The 27,259-nt window shown below is 32.5% G+C and overlaps 3 protein-coding genes across 3 annotated transcripts in view; 1 reads left to right on the forward strand and 2 right to left on the reverse strand.

The window, feature by feature from the left end:
- The window catches only part of LOC123303000 (Down syndrome cell adhesion molecule-like protein Dscam2), a 60,425-nt gene extending 47,569 nt beyond the window's left edge, over nucleotides 1–12,856 (forward strand). Inside the window, exons 9-17 of the mRNA XM_044886095.1 lie at nucleotides 656–1,282; nucleotides 1,360–1,635; nucleotides 2,868–4,067; nucleotides 5,707–5,868; nucleotides 6,069–6,953; nucleotides 8,257–8,798; nucleotides 10,072–10,372; nucleotides 10,930–11,133; nucleotides 12,363–12,856. Of these exons, the coding sequence (XP_044742030.1) occupies nucleotides 656–1,282; nucleotides 1,360–1,635; nucleotides 2,868–4,067; nucleotides 5,707–5,868; nucleotides 6,069–6,953; nucleotides 8,257–8,798; nucleotides 10,072–10,372; nucleotides 10,930–11,133; nucleotides 12,363–12,682 (4,517 nt within the window). The 3' untranslated portion in view covers nucleotides 12,683–12,856. The remainder of the gene's footprint in view (nucleotides 1–655; nucleotides 1,283–1,359; nucleotides 1,636–2,867; nucleotides 4,068–5,706; nucleotides 5,869–6,068; nucleotides 6,954–8,256; nucleotides 8,799–10,071; nucleotides 10,373–10,929; nucleotides 11,134–12,362) is intronic.
- A 4,336-nt stretch (nucleotides 12,857–17,192) lies between these two features.
- On the reverse strand, nucleotides 17,193–20,085 carry LOC123302202 (zinc finger protein 62-like). Its single transcript, XM_044885041.1, has one exon. It carries the CDS (start codon nucleotides 19,919–19,921, stop codon nucleotides 17,699–17,701), a length of 2,223 nt encoding a protein of 740 aa, XP_044740976.1. The 5' UTR covers nucleotides 19,922–20,085; the 3' UTR covers nucleotides 17,193–17,698.
- A 2,621-nt stretch (nucleotides 20,086–22,706) lies between these two features.
- The window catches only part of LOC123303001 (dynein axonemal heavy chain 5), a 48,784-nt gene continuing 44,231 nt past the window's right edge, over nucleotides 22,707–27,259 (reverse strand). Inside the window, exons 36-40 of the mRNA XM_044886096.1 lie at nucleotides 26,022–26,613; nucleotides 24,771–25,180; nucleotides 23,674–23,826; nucleotides 23,432–23,614; nucleotides 22,707–22,910 (exon numbers count right to left, since the gene is read on the reverse strand). Coding sequence (XP_044742031.1) covers nucleotides 22,707–22,910; nucleotides 23,432–23,614; nucleotides 23,674–23,826; nucleotides 24,771–25,180; nucleotides 26,022–26,613 — 1,542 coding nt within the window. The remainder of the gene's footprint in view (nucleotides 22,911–23,431; nucleotides 23,615–23,673; nucleotides 23,827–24,770; nucleotides 25,181–26,021; nucleotides 26,614–27,259) is intronic.

Genomic DNA, 27,259 nt, shown 5'->3' on the forward strand with positions numbered 1-27,259 from the left:
AAAAAAAGTGGGGAGAAAGCTGCAACATTTTCGACCTTTCTCCGATTTTTCCTCAACAAATTTTTACCCTTACGTCCTACGGCAAAAACATCCCCATTCTTTTTTGTAGAACGCTTAATTTTCTACAATTTTAGTGAATTTTGAATAATGATCTTTTATTCGAAGCACCATATCTCGATAACGAATTGATATACAAACATGTTTAAATTGTCAAAACTATAGAAAATTTAACGTTCTAGAAAAAAGTATGGGAATGCTTTTAGCGTAGGGCATAAGGGTAAAAAATTGTTGAAAAAAAGTCGGAGTAAGGACGAAAATTTTGCAAAAATTCTTGCTCTCTTGCTCCAAAAATTGAGAAAATGTTAATTAACCATCTCTGAACAACATTCCAAAGTTAACTTCCGATCTGAAACTACCTGTCGATTTTATTATATTGAATTTCTTGCAAAATAACTTTTACAACCCGTGCAAGCATTCAAAGTTCTTAGAAAATTCTAAGATAACTTCTCTCATGCTGATAAAATTTCGCCTTCGTATTCAAAAACTACAAAACTGCAAGCATTCAAATGAATTGTAGATTATTTCGATTAGATCTTTTTTCTCAGAAGAGATACAAATGTTTAAAGTTTCGTATATATTTCAATTATTTTTACAGGCCCTCCTAGTATTCGAAAAATAGGACCCATAAAAGTTGTAGCACATAAAGATGTCGTCATCCAGTGTCCATTTTCTGGTTATCCAATCAACGTTGTAAAATGGGAACGACATGGACAACAATTACCAATTGATATTCGACAAAAAATCAATGAGAATTCAATTATTGGATCGCTTACCATCAAGAACATAGATCCAAACATCGATGGTGGAATTTATAAATGTATTGTTATCAACCATAATGGCGAATATGTCGAACGGGACATTGAATTAATCATACACAGTCCACCCGTTTTGGAACCATTTACATTTCCGATTAATTTACAAGAAGGAGGTCGTGCTCAAATATCTTGTAGCGTGACAAGTGGGGATATGCCGATTCAATTTTATTGGTTAAAAGATCTACAACCGTTGTCATTGGTTCAATCGCAGTTGCATTTGAATATCGAGGAACGTACCGAGGAATTTTTTAGTATTTTAATATTTAAAACAGTGAATGCTAAACATAGTGGAGATTATACGTGCATTGCTCGGAATAATGCTGCGAAAGTGAATTATACAGCAACGTTAATGGTTAAAGTACCGCCAACATGGACTGTGGAACCTCATGATCAAACAACTTTATTAGGTGGCAAAAAAAAAAATTAACATTCACCGTATTTGCTCAAACAACCGAACCATTTTAATACCTTCCTTTTGTTTCAGGTCATTCGATTATCATCCATTGCAATGCTTCTGGATATCCTGTACCAAATATTACATGGCTACGTTCGACCACAACCACTTCACCCTCATCAAATTCATCTAAGCTACCATCTGATTTTCATATCGGTATTGAAGAGACTGATCGTGTCCAGATATTTGGAAATGGTTCCTTATACATCAATCATGTAATCACCGAAGATCAAGGGTATTATCTCTGTCGAGCTTCAAATGATATTGGTTCTGGTTTAAGCAAAATTATTTACTTAGACATCAATGGTAAGTATTTTTGGGTGTCCCAAAATGAACGCAAGAAGTAATTTTGATTGAAAACACAGGTTTTAAATTAAAAGTTATAAATTTTTTTTATTGATTCATAAAGTATACAATATGGCAGGGTTTCTCAAACTTACGGCCACATGTTCTCGTGTTGAAGTTCCTAGACGACAGCGAACTCCTACACCTTCGCAGCCCCTATAGATATAGTTAGAGGGGTAAAGATTTGTATGTAAATTGAGTTAGTGTCAAAGGAGATTTTGTGGGTCAACTTTCCCGTCCCATTTTCCACTTTTTGTATCGAAGAATCATCTTTTTTACCCGACTGAGCAACGCAAAGGAGTGGTAATGTGTTTATCAGTCTATATGTGTGTTCCTGTATGGCACACTAGAGACCAAACGTGTTACCCGATTTTGATGATTCAGGCGTCTATCGATTTGCCTTAACCTTGCGAGTGCTACTGAAGATATGGTAGTAATGAAAGTTAAATATGTGGCGCCCTAAAGACTAAACGCGTGGGCCGACTTTGGTGACTCTTACGTTAATTGATTTTCCATAAGATATGGCAATAATGAAAATTCAATATGGCAACCACCAGACGCCAAAAAAATGCATGTCAGCAAACTATGTCAGGAAGGGTATCATTGAATAGCTACTAAATAGAAAAATCGATTAAGGTAACAATCATTAAAATCGGTTCACCTAATTGGTCTCAAAGAACCAAACATACATGCATAGGCTGAAAATGAAAGTCGACAAACTATGGTAAGTGGGAGTATCGTTGAATAGGTATTTGAAAAACCTGACTAAAAAGGGTAAAATAAAAAAAAATTATTTAAAAAATCAAAAAACCCGACCGGTGTTAAATATAAACTGAAAAGAAAAAACAATTGCTTTGCAACAACTTTAACAGTCGAGACTCACACAAATTTACACTGGCTCAAGTCTTTCCAATAATGGGTCCCGATTGTAACAGTCGCTGTGTAAACTGCTGGAATTGTTTTTTTCTTTTAGTTTATAACTTTAACTCAGTCGGGTTTTTTGAAATAATTTTTTTTATTAGCGGTTGTAAGGCTGTGGTATTATCAACTCCCCATACCCCCTTCTCGTCCTTAAAATATCATTTCAATAAAAGGATTTAGGGAGAAATATGACCTTGTGGGTTTGATTTGAAGTCTAGCTTCCCTTCAACACTATTCGAATTTTAAATCTAAACTTGAACAATTTGTTTTAGAACCAGCGCATTTTGAAAAAACAACACACAACATCTCAATAAAACGTGGCGAACAAGCTCATCTCGTTTGCGAGGTTCTTGGCGATCTTCCTATTCAAATCCAATGGTTCCACAACAATAAACGTATCATAAACAATAACAACTTGAACAACCGAAACCGAATCTATCATATCAACGAATACAATAACAAGAACGGTTTAAAATCCATCATCCAACTGGATAACAGCGAACGTGACGATTCCGGAACGTATAAATGTGTGGCTTCGAATATTTATGGACGAAACGATATGTTTATATATTTAATCGTTCAAGAACCACCGGATCCACCGTTAAATTTACATGTAATTGAGATTGGCAGTCGGTTTATACGGTTGCAATGGTTACGAGGCTACGACGGAAATACCCCATTAACTCATTATTTATTGCAATATCAAGTTGTCCCAAATAATTACATCGGTGTCGATTACATCAATATTTGGAATCAATTTAACAACAATAATTTAAATAACGTCATTTATAACGTTACACTTAGTGTAACGTTAACCTCAAAAGTCGCGACGACAACAATGCAATCCACAATTACAACCAACAATGTTATCGATGAGAATATAATCGAAACGGCATTAATTAATAATTTACAAGCGGCTACAACTTACAGCTTACGAATGCTAGCGATTAATACCATCGATACAAGTACGTACACGGAACCGATTGTTGTGAAAACTCAAGAAGAGGCTCCTGTTGAAGCGCCACAAAACGTCCAAGTTGAAGCTGGGGGTTTGGGTGAACTGTTATTAACATGGCAAATACCATCGAAACAATCATGGAACGGTGATTTAATCGGATATATCATCATTTGGAACGAATATAATAACAATATAACGAATTATAATAAAACGAATACCTTAACGATTCACGGATGGTCTACGACTAAAGCTCATATAACGGGATTACGGAAGTATAATCGATATAAAATTGTGATTAAAGCGTTTAATAGTGTGGGAAGTGGACCACCTTCGGTGCCAGTAATTGGAACTACAAGTGAAGGTGTTCCAGAAGCTTCGCCGTTGAATATACAATGTTCGCAAATATCGTCGCAAAGTATGAAGATATCGTGGATTCCGCCGTTGCATAAATATCATGGAGGATTTATTAAAGGATATAAAGTTTATTATCGACCGATACCGATTTTGTTTAATAGTAAGTCTACTTTTTAAAAAGGGGGGAATCATATTTTGACACTTGTGTCGTTTTCGAAGTTCGGACAGTCCTGACTTTGTTAATTTTAAGTTACGAGCATTAATCGTGATACCTTTCGTACTAAAAACGCTTCTCAAAATGGTTTTTTTTCCAATTTTAGGATAGTTTCGCGAAAATTTTCACAAAGGATACTTTTTTGTGAATTCTCATGCCCTCAGAGCTGAATTAACCATTTCGGGCGCCCCCAAAGAGAGGGGGCAGGTAGAGGTAGCTTCCCCTACCTAGAGATTCACAAACATGGTTCAAAGCACCCACTCGCTCTAAAAAAATTCTACTGAATTCAAAATTTCAATTATCGGGTGGGTTTAGTTTGAAATTAGAATCACTGAAGCTACTTACAAATTTTCAACTCACCATTTTTTATAGTTTTTAAGCAACAGGGTACTAAATTTTTTCCCTAATTTGGACTCTCCCAGGAAAACAAAGTTATTTACGAAAAAATGTTTCTAACAAAAGTTGTGTACTTTTTTATATGAAACAATTTTTACATTAAAACTTTTGTTCTTTCTCTTGCGGTTTACAAGACCCAATGGATTTATTTTGACTATTAACGAACACAAACACACTTTTTGGGTCCGGAGTACGATATATAAAAAAATTTCAGCTCCATATCTCTTTTTATTTTTGAGTATCGTGTTAACGAACAGACAAACGCAAATGAACTAATTAGGTTAATTTTATGAATATCCTATATCGAAATTTTTATTGTAGCATCAATATTTCTAGCGTTACAAACTTGGGATTAAATTTAACATATTTTGATATATTTCATAACTAGTGTATAAAAACTAAATAAAATCATTTTTAAGAACAAATTTTTCGGAAAACAGTGCCCATACGATGATAGAGGGCAAAAAGGAATAGTAGAAAAAGAAATTTTTAGGTAAGTTCTGCCACACGAAAACAAACAAAAAACCCCCTCTTTTGTTCTTTGGGCTCCTTTCCAGCTGTTTGAAGACCAGCTCTTATCAAATTGATGAAGGGATGTGAGTAAAATGACACACGAGTGTTTACGCTAATACGCAACGTAAAATGTTTCATAGAGAGAAAATTTAATTTGAAAATGTGGATCCTCAATAACAATAGGTATTATTGCTTTTTTTCTTCGATATAACGCATCCATATTTTTAGTTCTACAACTCGATACTAGATGTATCTGTAAGTATATAGTATTTCATCAACCCGTGAGGAATTCTGCTCCCGTAGTTACCGTAACCTGTGGCTACGCTGTACTCGTGGCCCAGAGCATCTGTAAAACCTAACATGATTGCCTAATAAACTTATTATTTAAATTTATGATATTTTTTCGTTCAAATTATTTGTCTAGCGTGTTTTTTCCTAAGCGGTACATTTTTAGATAGTATATTTTTCGTCAAACCTAGACATAATAAGCTTCAAAATGAGGGGTGAATCATGAAAGTGAATCTTGCTAGAGTAATAATGTATATGATTGTCATTGAGGATCCAATTTCTTTTGTTCCTAGACAGTTATCTACTCTGTCTAATAGTTAATCCGACCCTGCATTGCTTTAAGTGCTCATATTTGATTTCTTATAATTTTTTTTTATTTCTGTTTTAGTTGATATTTCTACGACTGGAGAAGTAAAGCGAACTACAAGTACTGAAACATATCTGCATACTTTATACAAGTATACTAACTATACGATACGTGTACTGGCCTACACAAACGCTGGAGATGGTCCACTAAGTGTTCCTATTTTTTGTACAACCGACGAAGATTGTAAGTATAATCAAAAAAGTCATTTAACCACACAGAAAGACAAAAAAGACGACCAACTTTTCCATTTAAAAACGGTATTGAATTTACAATTGCCATCACCTCTTGGAGTAGTGCATCTTCAAGTTCACTTCTTTGCCCTTAAAATAAGCACTGGTTACACGATATTTAAACAATTAATACATCTTTTTTTTTTTTTGTAGTACCAGATGCACCAGCTGACATCAAAGTCGCCGTATTATCCAGCGACTCAATGATCGTATCATGGCTCCCACCAAACCAACCGAATGGACATATCCTCTACTATACTCTATTCAAAAAAGACGTCAATAACAACACGACCATTCAAAACTTCAAAATCGATACCCACATCAATAAATCGAACGACATCTTCATCTACAAAGTTCATAATTTAATTGTTAATCAATTGTACGAATATTGGACAACGGCCACGACACGAATTGGCGAGGGAAGTCCAAGTAAAAGTCTTCAACACTCGATACAACCTTCGCATGTTCATTCGATACCGACACGAATTTTATCGTATTCCCAACAGCTGTATTACTCGATAAATAATAATCACAATATTGTACTAAAATGTATAACGGTTGGAACTCCCCAATCGTATGTAAAATGGCTACTGAATGATACACCAATCGTTATCCACAACCATCACCATAGCTACAAAATAACCAATGACGGACATCTTCATATTTTCAAACTCAACGAACAATTAATCGGCAACTATACTTGTACAGCAAATAACATGTACGGAACGGATCATATTACGTATCAAATTTCGATTTTATTCGAACCAAATGCGCCAGTTATTGAACTAAACTATGTAACGTCATCTAGCATAAATGTGAAATGGAAGGTGTTATTTGATGGGGGGATTCATATTGAGGGGTATATTTTAAATTATAAGTATAGTAATGTGACGTCAATAAATGTGGATTTATCGTCGGATATACATGCGTACACGTTGAATTCGTTAAAATGTGGAACGGTTTATCATATTTATTTGATTGCGTATAATCGAATTGGACAGAGTTCGCCGAGTAATGTTTTGTCGATTAAAACGAAAGGTAAGTGATGATAATTAAAGGATCTTTCAAAGCAACTTGTTTTTTCTGGAAGTCGGGATGCAGTTCAAAAAATCGATTTTTTTCATATCCTGTGGATAGCGATCGACCTGGGAAACTTGGAAATATCAGTATTTTACGTATTTTACTAAATATGAGCAAAAATCTAAAGTTAAATTATAACTTAGACAAAAAGTAGTCGCAAAATATTAGTAAAGTTTGGGTATGAAAAAAATTGATTTTTTGAACTTTATGACATGGTCCAAGTCCAAGAAATTTAATTTTGCTCTATCATATTCAAATTTGATCCAATTTTAATAAACAAAGGATGGAATTGTATTAAATTTGGGCTATACTTTTCCAAATTTAACCCACCTATAAAAGTTTTGAAGATAGTGGAATCCAGCTATATTTCGCCCAAAAGGTGAATTAGCTAAAAAATAACATCTAAAATGAAAATTTTGACCCTAAATTAGTGAGTGTCAAAAGAAATTTCATTCGATTGGATAAAATTTGGGTATATTACGAACACATCGATTTTTTTTAACTTTATGACGTCATTAAAATCCAAAAAAATTAATTTTGCTCTATCACATCCAAATTTGATCCAATTTTAACAAATCAAGTATGGAATTGTACTAAATTTTGGTCATATTTTTCAAATTTGTGTTCAAATTTAACATACCTGTAAAAATTTTGAAGATACTGGGACTTTAGTACTATATTTCGGCCAAGGGTGAATGTTAGCTAAAAAAATAACATAAAAAATGAAGAGTTTGTGCCAGAGTTAATGGATTTCAAAAAAAATTCCATCCAGATCAGATAAAATTTGGGTGTTTTATGAAAAAATCGATTTTTTGAACTTTATGACGTCATCAAAATACAAAAAATTTAATTTTGCTCTATCACATCCAAATTTGATCCAATTTTAATAAACCAAGTATGGAATTATACTAAATTTGGGTTATACTTTTCAAATTTAACCTACCTTTAAAATTTTAGAAGATAGTTCAATCCTACTACCAATATTTCGGCCAAAGGTGAATGTTAGCTAAAAATAAAAAGTTTGATCCAAAATTAGTATGATTCCATTCAGATCGGATAAAATTTGGGTTTAATTTGAAAAAAATTGATGACGTCATCTTTATGACTTATATTTATCTTAATTTGGGTGCATTATGAAAAAAATATTTTTTACTTTATGACGTCATCAAAATCAAAAAAATTCAATTTTGCTCGATCAAATCCAAATTAAATCCAATTTTAATAAACCAAGTATGAATTAATTGAAGTATATATGATTCAGGAACAATACCTGCATTACCGAACATATCATACACCGAACAATTCAACTATTTCATTCAAACCAACTCAACTTCCGCTACAATCAATCTTTACATGTGGCCGAACAACATCGAATGTCCGATTCAATACTTCATTCTCGAATATCGTCTGCTAAACACCCAAGCATGGATCTTACTTTCCAATTCCGTCAACATAAATGAAATGTACAGTTTCAATAATTTATCACCGGCTACACGCTATCAGCTTCAAATAAGCGCCTACAACGACGCAGGCTTCACACGTCATGTTTATAATTTTGCGACAACAACCTGGAATGGTCAGCATATCCCGTCGATTTTATTATCGGATAACGATGTGAATAGTGATGATGGTTCGTTTATTTTTACATCGTCTTCATCTTCAGTTAAAGATAGTTCGAATGATAATAAGATCTTGTTTATTGAGGATGATAATACGCTCTTTAATGCTGAGCATACTTATTTGCTGAATATTTACATATTTATCACGATTTTTATCATTATCACGTTCGGTGTGATCATTCTGGTAAGTCCTAATGAATTTTTTATCGAAACCGGGCTATAATAGTAGATTTTGATAATTTTAATTTGGTAACGATGTTCGATGAAATTTCCGATTTTCTCGAGGAAATAACGATGTATAGTATCCAGTCTATGTCATTCGAAAGCTTTTTTTAATTTTCTACAACTTCTTTTAACTTTTGCTTGTAGCTTTGTTTTTTTAATAAACGCGAAAAACCGTTTTTTTGAGTTTTCTGATTTTTGTTAGGTTATCTTCTGCATCAGCTGGAAATTTTTTCTTCTATCCGACCAAATTGTTTGCTTCTCGATAGCAGAGATTTTTATTCGTACATTCCCTGGGGTACTTAGTACTAAAATGCTATTGATTTTAACTCTGATTACTCGTCAGCACATTATGAGAATTTTGCTCACGCTGGATTTCAAATATAGATAAATTTTATTTTTTCAAATGGTATATGTGTTTGAAACTTTTTCTATTTTCATATAATTTTATTTATTTTCTGAAATATGAATTTTTCAAATTTTTTCAACCTATCTACAGTTTTTTCGTTTTAATACTTTTTTTTCAAGTTCTTCAGAAATTATGAGAATTTATCTCATCACGAGAGTAAAGTTGTAACCAAAAATTTGAACTTTCGCAATTTTCCAGTGCTGTAAAAGTAACGAGGAATTGAGTACCCTTATGTATTCGTTACTAAAATAATATGTACCCCTTACAATCGTATCGTTAATTTGAGCTTAATCGATGCAGAATTTATACATTTTTGAAGCACCGCCATTTCAACCCCTTACAGCCCTTTTTTTGCATTAAAAAGTAACCTATGTCCTTTCTCAGACTGTAGACTCTCTCTGTACCAAATTTTATTTAAATCGGTTTAATATTTTCAGGAAGAGTTACTCTCGCATTTATAATATTAGTAAGGATTAGCTAGTGCATTAAAAAGTAAATTTTAATAAAATTATGTAGAGGTTATCATTTACAAAGTTAAAGAATATTTAACGCATGAAATATTTGACGCATATGCAGAACTCGTGAGAAAATCCCTCATCGCGTGACTAAAATTACTGAACGGTTGACGCGAGTACTGAGTAATTAATGCTTGACACAATAAAATCTCGGATCATCCTTCAACTAAGCTACTACCACCCTTGCTTCATAAGGGCGGTAGTGATTTGAAAAATATAAAAAAAGGAAGTAGTTATCAAAATCGCAGCTACAATAACCGGTTTGTGAAATTAATAATTTTTTTAATGTATAATTAATCGTTCTGAACTAGGTATGGAAATATATTATCATAAAATCCTACTGTTTATCACATTTGATACGCCATGGTGGGGACACGGGTCAGCAGAACAATAACAACGATAATTGTGATAATGATATTGAGTTGAATGAACATTTACATCAGCAACATCATAGACATCATCATCAGCAACAGCAACAACATTTTTATTATCAGCAACAACAACAACAGAATCAGATCAATGATAAATTAGTTGAGCATCGTACCAAGAATTATCAGCAAATTTATTTATCAACACCAACCGGCAAACATTGTGATAATGATGCGGTTCCAGGTAATATTTTTTAGTTATATATTCCCTAAAAATTTAGACTCATAAAGGAGGTAGTGCATTTTAATTCTGCGTTCCCTAGAATACTTTGGGGATCAGTTGAGCATCTCCAGTTGTCCCGTTTTTAAGATTATATCGTATTTCTACAACCTATGAACTAAGTTAATGTTAAGGACCGTACCCCATTAACAACTATTGTGGGCCCTAGCTAGATTTTTTGTATAGGCCCACCGCCTCTTTTTTTCTGTCTTGAACATGAATCCCCGCCGTAACCAAAAATGTATATACTTCGTTCTACTTTCCTTCTATTTGTCCACTTTTCTTGGGACCCTATTACCAAAAATTTTTTTAACTTTGTCATAATAAACACAAATAGAATTTTGGTTTGTGGAGGCCATTACGCGACCGGTACTGGTTAAGAATGTGCCGTTTTTGGTCTGTTTTATGGGAGCTAATTCAAAATTTAAAGCTGACAAGGGAAAATAAAGTTTGTTTGAAGTTAACTCAACGTAGAATATTGGCCTAACAGATTTGACAGTTGAACTTTTCTTCTATTTTAGATAAGAATAAATATAAGAATAAATTAAATGAAAGTGGAAATAATCGTATTTGTGGACGACATCATCATCATGAACGCGATCATTTAGGAGGTCATGAACACGATGATACTGACACCGATGACACTAGAAGTGACAGTCCATGCAACTACTGTATAATTAGTTCAGCATCCACATATCGAATGTCTACAATTAAAACTAGAACAGGTACGTTATTTTCTAGATAAAAAATCGCATTTGAGCATTGCATTTTCTTACTCCCTTTGAAATAAATCGGGAAAATCATACAAATTTCTTTGTTTTTGTCAAAGGAAAATTGGTGCTTTAAACTTTAAATTACTGTATCTTATGGATTAAGTGTCGTATAAAAGTCTACCGGACATTCGAAAACTAAAAGAGTTTTCTGCGAAAAATTGTCGAGTATTTGGTGTTTGAAATTGCTTGACTGATCTGTCAAGATAGTTTAGAAAAATTGTAATCGCAATTGTAAAGACAACTCGAAGTTATTATTAGAATTTTAGTTCCTGAACACAATATGGGTTTCTATTTTTTCCTCTGGAGTTACAATCAGAGTTTATCAGAGTGACGAAGCACCCGGGTATCTTCAAACATAATATAAACAACCAAATTCTGTTTAATAATGAAGTGAAGGCACCCGAGTCCCATCCACTCTATTATGGGGATATAAAATGTTTTAGCTTCTTCAAAATATTGCGAATATGTTGACAGGGTCAAAATATTAAAAAACTATGCTTTACAAAGAGCTAAGAGCTCTCAGGAAACCACAGCTATTTAAAATGCGTAAAATATACTTTTTCTTTTAATTGTAAATACAAAAAGGTACCCGGGTAGCTCTCTAGTCTTTCACAAAAGGGTTAAAGTCAAAAGTTGACAGTTAATAACACTTTGACAGAAAAAAATAAGCTTGCCAATATCACTTTTTAAATACTTAAACTACGTCCTGTTACAAAAAAATTTTACCGGACAAAAAAGGACACATTAACAAAAAGCTTTGAGTTTGAGAAATTTAATGACAAAAAGTTACCTTTTTTAAGAGCAAATATGAATCACAAATATTTAATTATATTAATAGAAACATTAACATTAAATACTAATAAATAAAGCACAAACCTCCGTCTTCAATATAAAAAGAAATCCTTACTTAATTGCACTAACAAACACAGTAAACATAAATTGAATGATACGGTAAATCGAGAGTAACAGCAATAATAACATGCATCCGTTAGAGCAGGTAGATTGCGGCTTGCAAAACAGGCAGGGGGCGAGGTTAAGGTAACTCAAGTGGCCTGTTTGTGATGAAGTGGTTATCTAACTACACCAAAAAACAACTTTCAATGCAAAACAAAACAGTTGAGTTTGCTGACTTTTCTCCGGAAATTTAGATAAAAATTTTTTTTAATTTTTTTTTTTTACAGGTAGTATTGTGAGTGCACATGATAATTACCACAGTGATAACAGTGGTAGCGGTGGTGGTGGAGGTGGTGGTCATCATCTAGTTGTAGACGATTTATTAAATAAAATCTCAAGTACTGAGTCCTCAAACGATCTAGTTACGAGCACAAATAGTCATCCATCAATGGATCGATGTAAACAGAAAGCTAAACATCATTATCATCATTTATCATTGATCTCAACTCCAACACCAATCATGAATAAACAACAACAACAACAATATATTAATAATACGAACACGTTGAAGAAATCACGTATGCAATTATCAAATACTAATAGATAACCAATCACTAACCGATAAATGTATGAAATGAAATGAGGGTAAAAACTATCGAGGCGGGATTTATTCAAAGGACGGTCAAACAACTTTTTTTTTAAAGTTATACTTCTCTTAGGTGTAATTTTTCTAGTCAATTTAAACATTCGAAGGTACAAAAATTCGCACCCTGTTGTAATTTGGTAGGATTGATCAAAACACCATCTTAAATGAAATCTAACAAGTGAAAACAAACAATTGACTGAGTTAATTGTTGAACTACTATGTATGGACAGTGTTGATTACTCTGTCACATTACACGTACATACATGTCACACATATATAACTGATATTTCCATATAATGCATACTATACAATTTGCGCATAATTTGCGCTCTCACGGGTAAACAGTGATATTTACGAAAAAATGTTTCAAACAAAAGTTGTTTATTTTTTATAAGGAACATTTTGCATTTAAACTTTTGTTCTATCTCTAACGGTTTACAAGATGGGTCTTACGAACCCAAGATTCAATTGACGAACCTATGCTGCTCATTTACGAACTCGACCTCACTTTGACGTCCTAAGTATGCTATCAAAAATTTCAGCTTAATATCTCTTTTCGTTTTTGAGTAATCGTGATGAGAGATGGACAGATAGACGACAGACAGACGACATACAGACAGACAGACAGACAACCGAAAATGGACTAATTAGGTGATTTTATGAACACCTATACCAAAATTTTGTTCATAGCATCAATATTTTTAGCGTTACAAACTTGGGACTAAACTTAGTATACCTTGGTATTTTTTATATACATGGTGTAAAAAGTCCTTATCGATCCGAGATGTGGAGAAAAATTTACGCGGGATCAAAGGTCACAGGATAACACGATAACTACATGGTGAAGTAAGTTAAAAAAATTTTAACACTATGAAGAGACTGATAAACGAAATGTCACTCACGATAGACAAGGATAGATATATGATAGATTTTCATCTATAAACACAATAGATAAGTTAACTGGAGTATGTATTTGTTTACATTATTTATAAATTATTATACTTGTTATTACTGAAGAAGTATAACTTCTTACGTGCTTACATACTTGTTATTACTGAAGAAGTATAACTTCTTACGTGCTTACATAAGTACAAACACCCTTTTTGGACACAAAATGGACCATCCTGTAGTAAATTTGATTTTATTGTTGCAACTCAATGTGTAGTAAATTTCGTCTCGATACTTTTTGCTCACACTGTATATTAAATTTATTAATTGTGAATTAAAATGTAGCCTGTCAAAAGTATTTAATCAATGGAAATGAAAGTACAATCAGTTACACAAAATATATTTCGTAAAAATAAAAATGTGAAACTTTTCGGCAAATCAGATTTGTAACTTTGTTATCTTTGATCTTTTTGGGCTCTACCAGTGCTCATTTTAAGGTCAAAGAAGAGAACTTGAAGATGTTCTACTTCAATTTACTTTACTTGTCGTAGCCATTCCTTGATTTGGTAAATTACGGAACCTCTTGCTATGGAAATGACAGGCTGAACTTTGAAAGGGCGTTTGAGGCGACCTCTCTCGTACCAATAAGTACGCTGCTTCATTCTCTTCAACGCCAGAGTGGACTGGTTCCCAGATCCATTTAACTGTGTTATTCATTGCCAGACAATTCAATTCCTCGAAACATTCGTAGACTACTCTCGATTGACGCCTCAAAGTCTCGAAGTGCGGATTCACTATTTGAGAAGGTGTTGAAATTTGCTCCGCTGTAACCTTTCGTTTTACAGATCTGAATACATTTCAGCATAGTGAAGATTTCTAATTGAAAAACCGTCGCATATTGGCTAAAAATAAGGCCTGGTAGATCCCATAATAACAAAATTACAATTGCAAGCCTGCAAATATTGAGTACTTTTAACGAAACTAAAAGTGTCACGTTTTTATTTTTGCTTCTTCAAATACTGTTTTATTTTTTATTTAACAATTGTTTTCAATTAATTCTTTTACAGAAATAATGAATTTATCTCACAATTTTAGAGTTTCATGGCAACAGTATTAAAAACTCCGTGTGATTCAATTCAGTATGAATCTTGAATGTGAGTTCATCTTTGATGTTTTCAAATTCATAACATTAACACTTAACAATTTTACCGTTAAGTTACAAGTTAAAAATCCGCCATTTTTACGAATACAGTGAGTTTAAAAATTTCAAAGACGAAACATATCTTTCTTGGAATTAATTGTCATAGGGTATATATTTATATTAATTCATTGTACAGTAAAACCTCGTGCATTAATTTCATTCATGTGCCTATGACCAGGAAAATTTATTATCATCCCCTATTTGATGTACGCCGAGGTTCTTGGCCTCTCTAAATTGCTCTTCTTTAATTAGCACGAAATATAGAGCAGGTTTAAGTATCCTTGGCTATCTGAAAAGATCCTTTCACTTCTTTAAATTGGAGAGTATTTATTTTAGACGTCAATCGGGGTGGCGATCGTTCTGGAAATATTAGGGAATTGTGAGATTCATAAAAAGTCCGGAAATTTTAATATCAGGTCAGGGAGTGTGATGAAAAATACTCCTTGTCGCTGAGATGAATTCAGTTTAAGATTATAGATCGAATTTTGAAGAATCGCAATATTTTATCAAATTTAGCGTGTCTTTTTCTCAATGATATGAAAAATTTCGATGAAAACTCTTGCTCGATTTTTTTGACTAGAATATTCAATTTTTCACGATGATTCCTGTGACATCTGAGTCGACGAAGTTCAACTTTAGTGAAAACTGAACGGTGTGCCAAAAATTCACTCGAATCACTCGATATTTGCAATAAAGATGTTCTGGCAGTTTTACACTGTGACAACAGCGACGAATGAACGCTCCTTTTCAACCTTGCGTCATCTCAAAACATACCTTTAGATAATGTCTCAATATCGGCTAAACGGTTTAGACCTCGCTCAATATACATCGCGGTGCAGAGGTGGATGCACACAGAGTTTCGGAAAATTTTTTTCCTGTACTTCGCAGAATTAACTTATTAAACTTAAATTAAATTAAAAATAGTGACTGAATATCACATTTTGACTAAAATATTCTCTGACTCGAAAAAAAATTTTCTTGTTTTTATTGACTTTATGACCTAACAAAAGTTTGAACCCCTCCCTTGGAGAATTCCTGCTCAAGGGCCTGCCGTTAATTAAGTTAAATGAGGTTTTACTGTACATATACATGTTACACAATAAACAATATTATATTAAATTATTACACTACAAATACCATATATTCAAATAAAAAGAAAATGTATAAAAATTCTATAATATTCGGACTGACTTAAGGACAATGAACATCGAGAAAACTCTAATAACTGTCTTCTCGGAGTACACCGTGCTTTAAATATTAAAAAAAAAAAAACAAAAAAACAAATGATATTCATGTGAAAATGTTTATTTATTGTTCAAAATTTGTATCACATTTTATTATTCTTGTAAATAAATCCTTTTTATATTAATATCTGTCTTAATTACTGACCTTTTCTTTCCAAAGTTGGTGATTGTAAGCAGAAGCCATAATTACAATCATAATTCAGGTACACCAGAAGAAATAAGGTGGAATTCTGCATTTCTAAGCGAATTTTGAATAACGACCTTTTTTTCGAAGTGTAATATTTGGATAACGAATTGACATACAAACATATGAATAGTAAGGAATGCTTTTGCCGTACGACGTAAGGGAAAAAAGGTATTGGGGAAAAACGGAGGAAGATCGATAATTTTTCGGTTCCTAACTTCTTTTCGAACAGGGGTCTCGAGGTCCAAAACTTGAGAAAATGTTTATTAACTATTAACTATTCCTTAACAACATCCCAAAGTTTCATTTGCTTCCGACCTTTTTCTATCTGAAACTATCTGTCGATTGTACTAAACTATTTTAATATTATTTTTTGAAAATGACTCTCCTTAACAACATCGCAAAGTTTCATTAACGACCTTTTTCTATCTGAAACTATTTGTCGATTTTACTATACTATTTGTACATTCTTTTTTGAAAGTGATTCTCCTTAACAACATTCAAAGTTTCATTAACTTCCTACCAATTTCTATCTGAAACTATCTGTTCCTTTTACTATACTATTTTGATATTCTTTTTTGAAAGTGATTTTCTTCGGTGCCTTTTTTTTTAAATTTCTAGTTTAATACAAAACTTAATTTTTCTACTTACCTCTCTTTAGTTAAGTACTTCTCTTTTACCTACCTTTACTTAAATATTTTTTTCCTTCTGAATAATCCCAAATAGAAGCGCTAAAATGAGCTTTTTTTAAGAGAAGATTCTAACATACGCCAGTTTAGATATTTTAAGATCACCGTTTGACAAGTTTTTTTCTTACCACGGTTTGTATTAGAAGTTCTTCTTACGATTAGTAATTGAAATAAAAGAAAATGTAAACGTAAATATAATAAATAACCTTTTATTAAATAATTTACAAATTAGATAACTATTATTAAAAAATGTATTTTTGGCACCGTTATCCAATAGACTAGAATTTTCAAGCAATCTTCAAATATTTGAAAATTTTAGCTCCATAACGTGTCAAATTTCATCCAGTAAAAATATAGGACGATCAAATTGAGGTTATACTCCCCTCCTCCACTTTCGTCATAAAAACCAGCTTTTTATCTTAATAATTCTGTATTGGTGAGTAACAACTACACATCTATTTGTACGCGGTTCGTATGTGTTTTAGAGTTTGCTGTGTCCGTCTGATTATTGTCAGTTTCAAAGAATAAATGCTTTGTCGACAGCACACATAAGTTAATCACACGCATTACTAAAAAGTGGAAAGTGCGCACGAAAGGTTGCGCACAAAAAACATAACGAAGTTTGCTCTTCATATTTTTCTCATATCGAGCTTCTTTTAAGCAAATTGATTCTTAAGGAGTAAACTCCAAAACATCAAATTTTTTTTCTTCTCGATATAATATTTTTCAATTTTTTTAGGACGGATTTTGTTCGAATGAACAAAAGTGTTTTTAGCATATACTTGCTTCATTTTTAAATACATGATCTAAAGGTTCCATTATCGAATTAAACGGTTCATTTCCGACATGTATTTGTTTATGTTTCATTAAATTTCCTCGAGCCGCAAATGTTTTCCCACACGATTCACACGAAAATGGTTTTTCCCCCGTATGAATACGTCTATGATTCGTTAAAACAGTACGTTGATTAAATGTCTTATCACAGAATTCACACGAAAACGGTCTTTCTCCCGTATGAGTTCGTTTATGATCAACTAAATTATTTCGAAAATTAAAAATCTTAAAACAAACATCACATTCGAAAAATTTCCCCCCCGTTTCAGTGAATATAGGTTGAATTTTCATTGTTTTGTTTCGATTTTCTTCATGATCCGATTCCTCTCCATTATGAGTTTGTCTATGTTTCATTAAATTTCCTCGAGCCGAAAATTTTCTCCCACAAACATCACACGGATACGGTTTTTCCCCAGTATGAATACGTCTATGATTCGTTAAAACAGTACGTTGATTAAATCTTTTATCACAAAATTCACAAGAGAATGGTCTTTCCCCCGTATGAGTTCGTTTGTGATCCGTTAAATTATGCCGAAAATTAAAAATCTTAAAACATATATCACATTCGAAAAATTTATCGCCTGTTTGAATAAATTCAGGCTGAATTATAATCGTTTCAGTTTCAAATTCTTCATGGTCGGGTTCTATTTGAAAATTATGTGTCTCAACTTCATTTTCCGGTTCTATTTTTAGATTATCCGAATTTTCTTCACTATGAATTTGTTTATGTTTAACTAAATTTCCTTGATCTGTAAATATTTCTCCACATACATCACATGAAAATTCTTTTTCCTTTGCGTGATGAGATAATTCATTCTGAATTATATTTGTTTCAGGTTCAAGGTAATGCGTTTCAGATTCAATTTTTGGTATAATTTTCAGATTAAACGAATTTTCTTCAATATGAATTTGAGTATGTTCAAATAAATCCTCCCGATTTGCGAATATTTTTTCACATAAATCACAAGAAAATGAATTTTCCTGATTGGCACAAGTTTCAGCTTCAATTTCTGATTCTATTTTCAAATGTTCCTCATGAGTTCGTTTATGTTGATCTAAATGATCACAATCTGGAAAATTTTTATCACAAATATTACAAAAAAAAGATTTTCCCTCACAATCCGTATAAGTTCGTTTATCAAAAATGACACTTTCACGTCTATTATGACTCTTTTTATGTCGTGTTAAGCTACCATTATCTGGATATGATTTTTCACATAAATCACACGAAAATGGCTTTTCTCCCGTATGAAGACGTTTATGAACGAATAAATTTTTCTGGGCAAGAAAGCTTCTATCACAAACATCACATGAAAATGGTTTTTCACCACCATGAATTCGTTTATGTCTGGCTAGACTGCTTGCGGTGGAAAATGGTTTATCACAAGTGTCACAAAAAAATGGTTTTTCACCAGTATGAGTTCGTTTGTGATCAGCTAAATGATGATGTAAGAGAAATGTTTTATCACATGCATCACAGGAAAATCGTTTTTCATTATTAATTCGTCGATTTCTTAACGATTTATCACTATTATCACATGGCAATGATTTTTCCTCAGTATGGATTCGTTTATGTTCCATTAAACTTAACTCTAAAGTAAATTTTTTTTGACAAACATCACATGTAAACGATTTTTCCCAATTATGAGAACGTTGATGAGTGACTAAATGTTGTCGATGCGTAAAACTTTTCTCACAAATATCACAAGAAAATGGTTTTTCACCAGTATGAATTCGTTGATGATCAACTAAACTGTTCTGTTGATTAAAAGCTTTGTCACAAAAATTACATGAAAATGGTTTTTCTACGTTATGAGTCTTTTTATGTCGACTGAAACTACTTGAATTCGAAAATGATTTCCCACAAAAACCGCATGTAAAAGGTCTTTCTCCGGTATGAGTTCGTTGATGATCAGCTAAATGGTGTCGATGTGTAAATGTTTTACCACAATAATTACATGAAAAAGGTCTTGCATCGGTACTTGAATGAAGATCCTCGAAGGAATGAATTCGTCCGTGCTCGTATAAACTTTCTTCAGTGGGAAATAATTGAGCACAAAAATCACATGAATAAAGTTCTACGATTCCATCAATATTTTCTTCTTTAATCGGCGGAAAATCTGCATCGACATATTCTTCTTTTATATTTTGAGTATCCATATTTTCTGCTTCAATTAGTGGATTATCAATTTTTCCTTGTTTATACCTTTAGTCGCTTTACTATTCAATAGATAAATATAAAATCGCCGAAATCGGACAATAATTTCTATTACTTTTATAAAGTTAGTTACAATCATTTAAAATTTCGTTTTCAAAAATTTGTTATTACGTCTGTAGGTTATAAATGAACTGTCATGTCAATAAACGTCAAAGATGTTACAAAATAGATATAATTCCAAAATATCATCACAGACTTATACAAATAAAATTATCAAACATCATAAACTTAAAAAAGAACAATTGACTGAGTTAACTGTTGACATACCATGTATAGACAGTGTTGATTACTCTATCACATTACACATATACCTATACATGTCACACATACATAACTGATAATCCCATATTAATAGATACTATAAAATTTGCACCTAATAAGCGCCCTCGTGGGTAAACAGTGATGTTTACAAAAAAATGTTTCAAACAAAAGTTGTTTATTTGTGATAAGGAACATTTTTGCCATTTAACTTTTTGTTCTATCTTTAACGGTTTACAAGATGGGTCCTACGGGTTGAGTTATCGTGTTGACAGACGGACAGGCGGACGGAAACCGAAAATGGACAAATTAGATAATTCTATGAACACCTTTACCAAAATTTTTGTAGCAGCAATATTTTTAAGCGTTACAAACTTGGAACTAAACTTAATATACTATTTATATTTCATATATACATGGTATAATAATCCAATTCCAATATATTGTAAATGTGAAAGTGAGTTTGTTCGTTAAGCTTTCATGTAAAAACTACTGAATGGATTTGAATGTAACTTTACAATAACATAGCTCCCGATATATTATAAATGCGAAAGAAAGGTTGTTTGTTTGAAGGCTGTCTGTGAAGGCTATAGTGCGGTGGGTCTTTACTTTTGAAAATAGAAATTGCCCAGCGAAGATCTTAAACTCACTTTTCTTAAGAATTTGATGAAATGATAATAAACAGATTTCTGGAAAAACAAAAACATAAATGTAATCTGATTAATTACAAAATTTAATTTATTTCCATCTTTTTAAAGTACAAACAATCTACTGGAAAGTTTACGATGTTCACATGGCAATAATTCCATAACCGCAACATATACACGAGCATTTTTTTTTACTCTCAAATAGCGTTATTAATGTTTTAAAGGTGCATAAGCTGCTTCTAAATTGCTCTATATGCGCTTTGTTCGGGGGTGCGCAACTTTGGCGACCTCTGGCGCGAGAACAACAAGTCATAGTAAACAATTGTTTAGACTACCTCAAATTTGGACTAACTTTTCAGTAAATTGTTTAATATATGACTTACGCAAAAAACGCATGGGATCTTTTTTGAAGGGAATTTTATTCTCTACAAAAATTCTCTCAGCACATTTTTCGCGAAAATCAATAGTTATTGCAAAAAACCAACTAACCCCTTTTAACCAAGATGGCGGCCTTCTCCCAAGGGGTAGCATCTCGCCTGTCCAAATTTAAACTTATCTTTCACAATCCTAATCGTAACCAAAAAATCGGACTTCCCCCCAAAAATGCGATTTACTATATAGAATTTCAGCTAAAACTACTGTAATATGTGTTTGATAAAATCAATTTACCACTCCATCGCTATCCCTTATATCCCCAGGTTGGCTGATAAGTCCCCGGTCTGACACATAGATGGCGTCGCTAGTATTAAATGCATATTATTTTTATATAGTACCAACCTTCAAATGATTCGTGTCAAAATTTGACGTCTGTAAGTCAATTAGTTTGTGAGATAGAGCGTCTTTTGTGAAGCAACTTTTGTTATTGTGAAAAAAATGGAAAAAATGGAATTTCGTGTTTTGATAAAATACTGTTTTCTGAAGGGAAAAAATACAGAGTCCGGAAACTCATTATCAAGCCAAGTTTTTGCTTCCACTGTATTTTTTCCCTTCAGAAAACAGTATTTTATCAAAACACGAAATTCCTTTTTTTCCATTTTTTTCACAATAACAAAAGTTGCTTCACAAAAGACGCTCTATCTCACAAACTAATTGACTTACAGACGTCAAATTTTGACACGAATCATTTGAAGGTTGGTACTATATAAAAATAATATGCATTTAATACTAGCGACGCCATCTATGTGTCAGACCGGGGACTTATCAGCCAACCTATTATACTGAAATCTATAGTAGTTAAATCCCTATCACTATATATTATAAATGTGAAAATAAGGATGTTTGTTTGTTACGCTTTCACTCCAAAACTTGCGAATGGTTTTTAATGAAACTGTACAGCAATATAGCTCATACATCAGAATAACACATGAGCTATAAATTATAAAGATATAGATATTTAATATACAAAAAATTAAATTTAATTTGACATTTACTATTTTTAATTTTTACAGAAATCTTTAATTTATGGTTCAAAATAATGATCACAGATGGAGCAGAATGATCATCATTTTGAACCATAAATTAAAGATTTCTGTAAAAATTTAAACGATTCATGACCACCTTTTCTGATATACTCAACGAATTATGACTATTTTACAATTTAAAAAATTGAAAACTCTGCATATCTTTTAGCTGCGTAAAACAATCCCTTCAAGTATTATAGGAGGGGGATACGTGAGATCAAGATAGGCGGAGGCTATAAAGCAGTGGTTTTTACTTTTAAGCCCAGTGAAGTGGGCGGGCGGGTACAAGGCTAGTAAATAATAAAGCAATAATAATAAGAATAACAGCACGATACATGAATATATTTAATATATTTATCAATTTATTTAATATCACATAGTAAAGCTACACCTCTCAATGTCCAATGTCTTGGATTATGATCCGTTTCAAAATCAATAGATCCAACATATTTTTGATCCGTACGTTGTGGCTTCCGGTATATAGGGCATTCATACAATTTTGGATCTTTACCAGCTGTCGTATTTATTGCGTAAATATATATGACTGGCATTTGTTCATATAGTACCTAAATGAAAAATACTTAATTATTAGCAAATCCTTGGTGGATTTTCAATAGTGGCAGATCTCATGTGAGGCTAGTTTTTTATACTCCGCTCTCTATTGAAGCGGAAACGTTTCTCTGTACGAATTAAGGTTTTTATTTATTAATATTATTGACTCATGTGAGGGCACTCGACTTTTACCATATGGTGAATCAATAATATTAGCCGTGTCAGGCCAGCCTTGCGGCCCGCTTTACGCAGCCAATATTACTGGGTCAATATATGGTAAAATTTGGGGTTAATATTGATCTACTAACGTATTGAAACAATAATATTAATGGAAAAAATATTGAAGAAAATTAAAATGATTCAAATTTCATTGGAAAGTCCCTAATATATTTAGCGTTGGCATGGTTACACTTTGCTCTTTTTTTCAATGGAATCTGTCCCTGTCCAAATCACGATTTTAATTAATGTTATTAAGTAGAAAAAAAGTTTTTTCAAATTTTCATGTATGGTCCAAGCTTAAAAAAGGTTAATGTACCTTAGGTTTGCTCTCAATTAGTTTTGACGAACGACGATCTAATCCAGCCCCTTCCAAAAATAAGCCATAAACATATACACCTTCATTAGGCGATTCCTTAACATCTTCTTTATTTTGTCGTGTTATTACATTCTGTAAAACAACTGAATCCAACGCCCATCCTTTATGTGCTCTTGTTACTTCCTATAAAGAGTTACTTGTTATTGTTATAAATACTTTAGAAAATATATTGTTATTAATACTTGTCTCATTGCAGTTAAAAATCCTTGTGGATTAAAAAAACCTGTCATCCAAAATGCTTTTGGTCTACCATTTAGACACCAAATACGAAATTGTGCATCTCTTTCTAATAATTCTGTATACCAAAATCCGAGCGTGGCCGACTCCCAAGATATCTATATTAAAGAAAAAATACAGTTAAGGATGTACGAGCACAAAGAAAATTTAAAAAAAAGTTTCATACAAAAATGGTTCAAAGCGCCCACGAATTTTTAATCAAAAAATTTTCTCCCAAAAGTTGACGCCTTTAACACTCTTAATATTATCGAATTGGTTTAGTATGAAATTGGAATCAATGAAGCTACCTACAAATTTTCAACTCATCATCTTTTATAGTTTTTGAGAAAAAAGAAACTAAATTTTTGCCCGTATTTGGACTCTCAGGGAAAACAAAGTTATTTACGAAAAAATGTTTCAAACAAATTTTAATTTTTTATATCAAACTTTTTTACATTTAAACTTTTGTTCTATCTCTTCTGGTTTACAAGATGGGTCCTACGGATCCAAGACCAAATGGACTTTTGAACTTATACTCACTCACTTTTTATGCCCTGAGCACGATATAAACAGATTTCAGTTCGATATCTCTTTTCGTTTGTGAGTTATTGTGTTGATGGGCAGGCAAACGGAAATAGACTAATTAGGTTAATTTTACGAATATCTAAATCAAAATTTTGTTTCTAGCATCAATATATCTAAGCGTTACAAACTTGGGACTAGATTTAGTATACTTTGATATATTTCATATATAGGGTAAAGAAATTAAATAAAATCATTTCTAAAAATAAGTGTTTAGGAAAAGGGCCCCCATAAGATGAAAGGGGGCAAAAAGAAATAGTACAAAAATTAATTTTTGGGTAAACGATTTCCACCAGTATAAATCCGGACTACAGTTTCTGTGAAACTCCAAAATTTAACTCTAAGCCCACGCCTGTTTTCCGATAAATTTATGGTTAAATATGTCTAATTTATAAATAAATAAATTTTGCGTTTTATCTCTATAAACCAACTTGCCCCCTATTTGTCATCTGCTGGCGACGCCCTTGAGAAATATATTTACCTTTTGCCATCTTGTAGGTATCCTAGCATCGTACATAGCATCCAATGATTCACGTAAATTTTGTGACATAACAATTGTGCCGTCAATAGCTAATTTTAATTGAGACAATGTACTGTGCACTTCATGTATAACACGCATTATACGGTCAATTTCTTGTCGTAAAAATATATTCATTGGTAATAAAGCTCCCATACGTTGCAAGGCATCTTTCACTTCAAAACTATTATATTGTTTCGGTAGTTTATGTAACATATCTTCAGCTAATTTATATACTATTGTTTCTCGTGTTTCAGCGACTACAGGTTCTGCTTTTTCCTCTTCAGCATCACTATCATCATTTTTTGATTTAGATGAGCCTCCGCCTCCACCACCTTCCTTAGGTTGTACATTTAAAATCGTATCCAATATACCTAATGCATCAATATTAGATTAAAAACGTTTATTTTTAGGAAAATAAGAAAAGCTTGCCCTTTTAGCATTTGACGAAGAAACCCTGATAAAAAATCAGATTCATGAATCGGAAATTTCCAATTCAACCAATCGGAATGAATAGGATTCCATTATAAAAAAAACTTTCGATTCATTCCGATTCATTCCAATTAAAACCAACAAAAATTTAATTGAAATGAATCGGGTTTAATTGGACAATAATTTCCAATTCATTCCGATTGAATTCTTATATATGTTTCAAGTGCGAGTTTAGGATTCAATTTTGAAAATTTCACTTGTTTTCTGATACTTTTTGATAAAAATAAAAAATTCAATCTTCTAAACATGACAAGCATAGAAGCCGTCAAAATTCTAAAAATGTCAAATTATGAGGTTGTGAAATTGCAACGAAGTGATTGAACTTACCAATAATAATAATAATAATAATGGAGTTTAACCTCCGTTTCTCTGACATATGCCTATAACAGAGGCCACCTACATCCTCATTTGTTAATCTTTATTTATTTAACTACATCCGTATACATACAATTACATTTTTATGATCTGGGTGGAATCGGCTGCTTCGTTCTTATCCAAGCGACGACAATGTGATCAATTCTGCCGCCCCCATTAATTATAATTTGTTCACACTGCCCCAGCCTAGATTCGAACCCACAACCTCCCAGTCACGAGCCAAACGGTCAAAGACTAACGCCATAGACCGCTCGACTACTGAGCCGGTTACTAATTCCTATGCCGAATCCAAAAAGAGCAATTTTTTGCATTTATTCCTCTTAGTTACGCCAATTTCAAAGAACTTACCTTTTGCTGTATTTATTTGATATGTAATGTCAGCATTTGCATGCAAACCAAATACTTCAGGTGTGTCCGTAGATGGTAACGAATTGATATACTCAACATAGGTATTCGCATTTCTTGATATGGGTACCTTATATCCCTTATAAAATTCAAATCCATTACGTAACAATATATCACAAAACCAAACATGTGTGAAAGTGGTTAACAATCGCTTATCAAAATCATCCGTAACTCTTCCCCCGTATTGTACTTCACCTAACATATAACATACAGTAGGCCATGATATTCCTTTTTTTGGATCCATATCATCTAAATGATTTTGTATAAATTGTACGCTCGCTGCAAAATCAGCTTGATTAAATTCGTATGGTATGTTCCAACCTAATGGACCAAATTTACGACGTTCTTGTACAACGGTGTGCAAGAATGCTACAGCGTATAGTAACGGAGGCCATTGGGGTTGTGTTGAATAGTCTAAGGTATCTTGGTTGATACTTTGGTATGTACGACGCAGGGAGGCTCGAATACCTTGCGGAGGTTCATTTGTGAATTTTATAGACATTTGAAGTAGACCTATAGGGAATTGTTCATGTACCTGTAATAAAAAAATTATTCTTAATAAAATATTAACTCATACACTGAAAAAACTTCTTAATATCAACCGATATTAGTTTGTCTCAACCTCGTCGCGTTAGCAAATATGGCGAATGGGGCAACGAATGTGATACAATTACCGTACGGGGTTAAGTGGTGAAGTTGACACAACCGCATGAGTTGTTTGTATGAAAGTAATATAATGTCTAACTAATATTAAACATTGTTGTTTTGAAATGCAACATAATTTTAAACAATCTTTTTTTTTTTTAATTGGTTCTACCACTTATAAATATTATAACAAAATGGTGATGTGATTGACACAACCGCACGAGCAGACCGAGACGACTTAGGTTATGTCTCTATTCTTGGAATAGAAATAAGGTTTATTTAAATAAAAAGTTAGATACCTGGACTTGAACCAGCGACTTATTAAGTGTTATTATTTTAGTGTCTTAAGTTCACCGCTGTACCAACTAGGCAACCGATGGTTAACATATTTTTATAAAAATATGTTATATATTATAAAAATTATCAATAAGTTTATTTCAAACTCTCTGTAAATTAATAACAAAAATCTTTATGAAGTGGAAACAATCGCATATTGGCAACCGCAAAATAAATACTACAGTTTTTGATGAAAAATC

Source organism: Chrysoperla carnea, chromosome X (assembly GCF_905475395.1).
Source record: "Chrysoperla carnea chromosome X, inChrCarn1.1, whole genome shotgun sequence".
NCBI classification, from domain to species: domain Eukaryota; kingdom Metazoa; phylum Arthropoda; class Insecta; order Neuroptera; family Chrysopidae; genus Chrysoperla; species Chrysoperla carnea.

Excerpts from the sequence above, each read along its gene's own strand:
- LOC123302202 (XM_044885041.1), bottom strand. The coding sequence starts at position 19,921 with ATGGATACTCAAAATATAAAAGAAGAATATGTCGATGCAGATTTTCCG.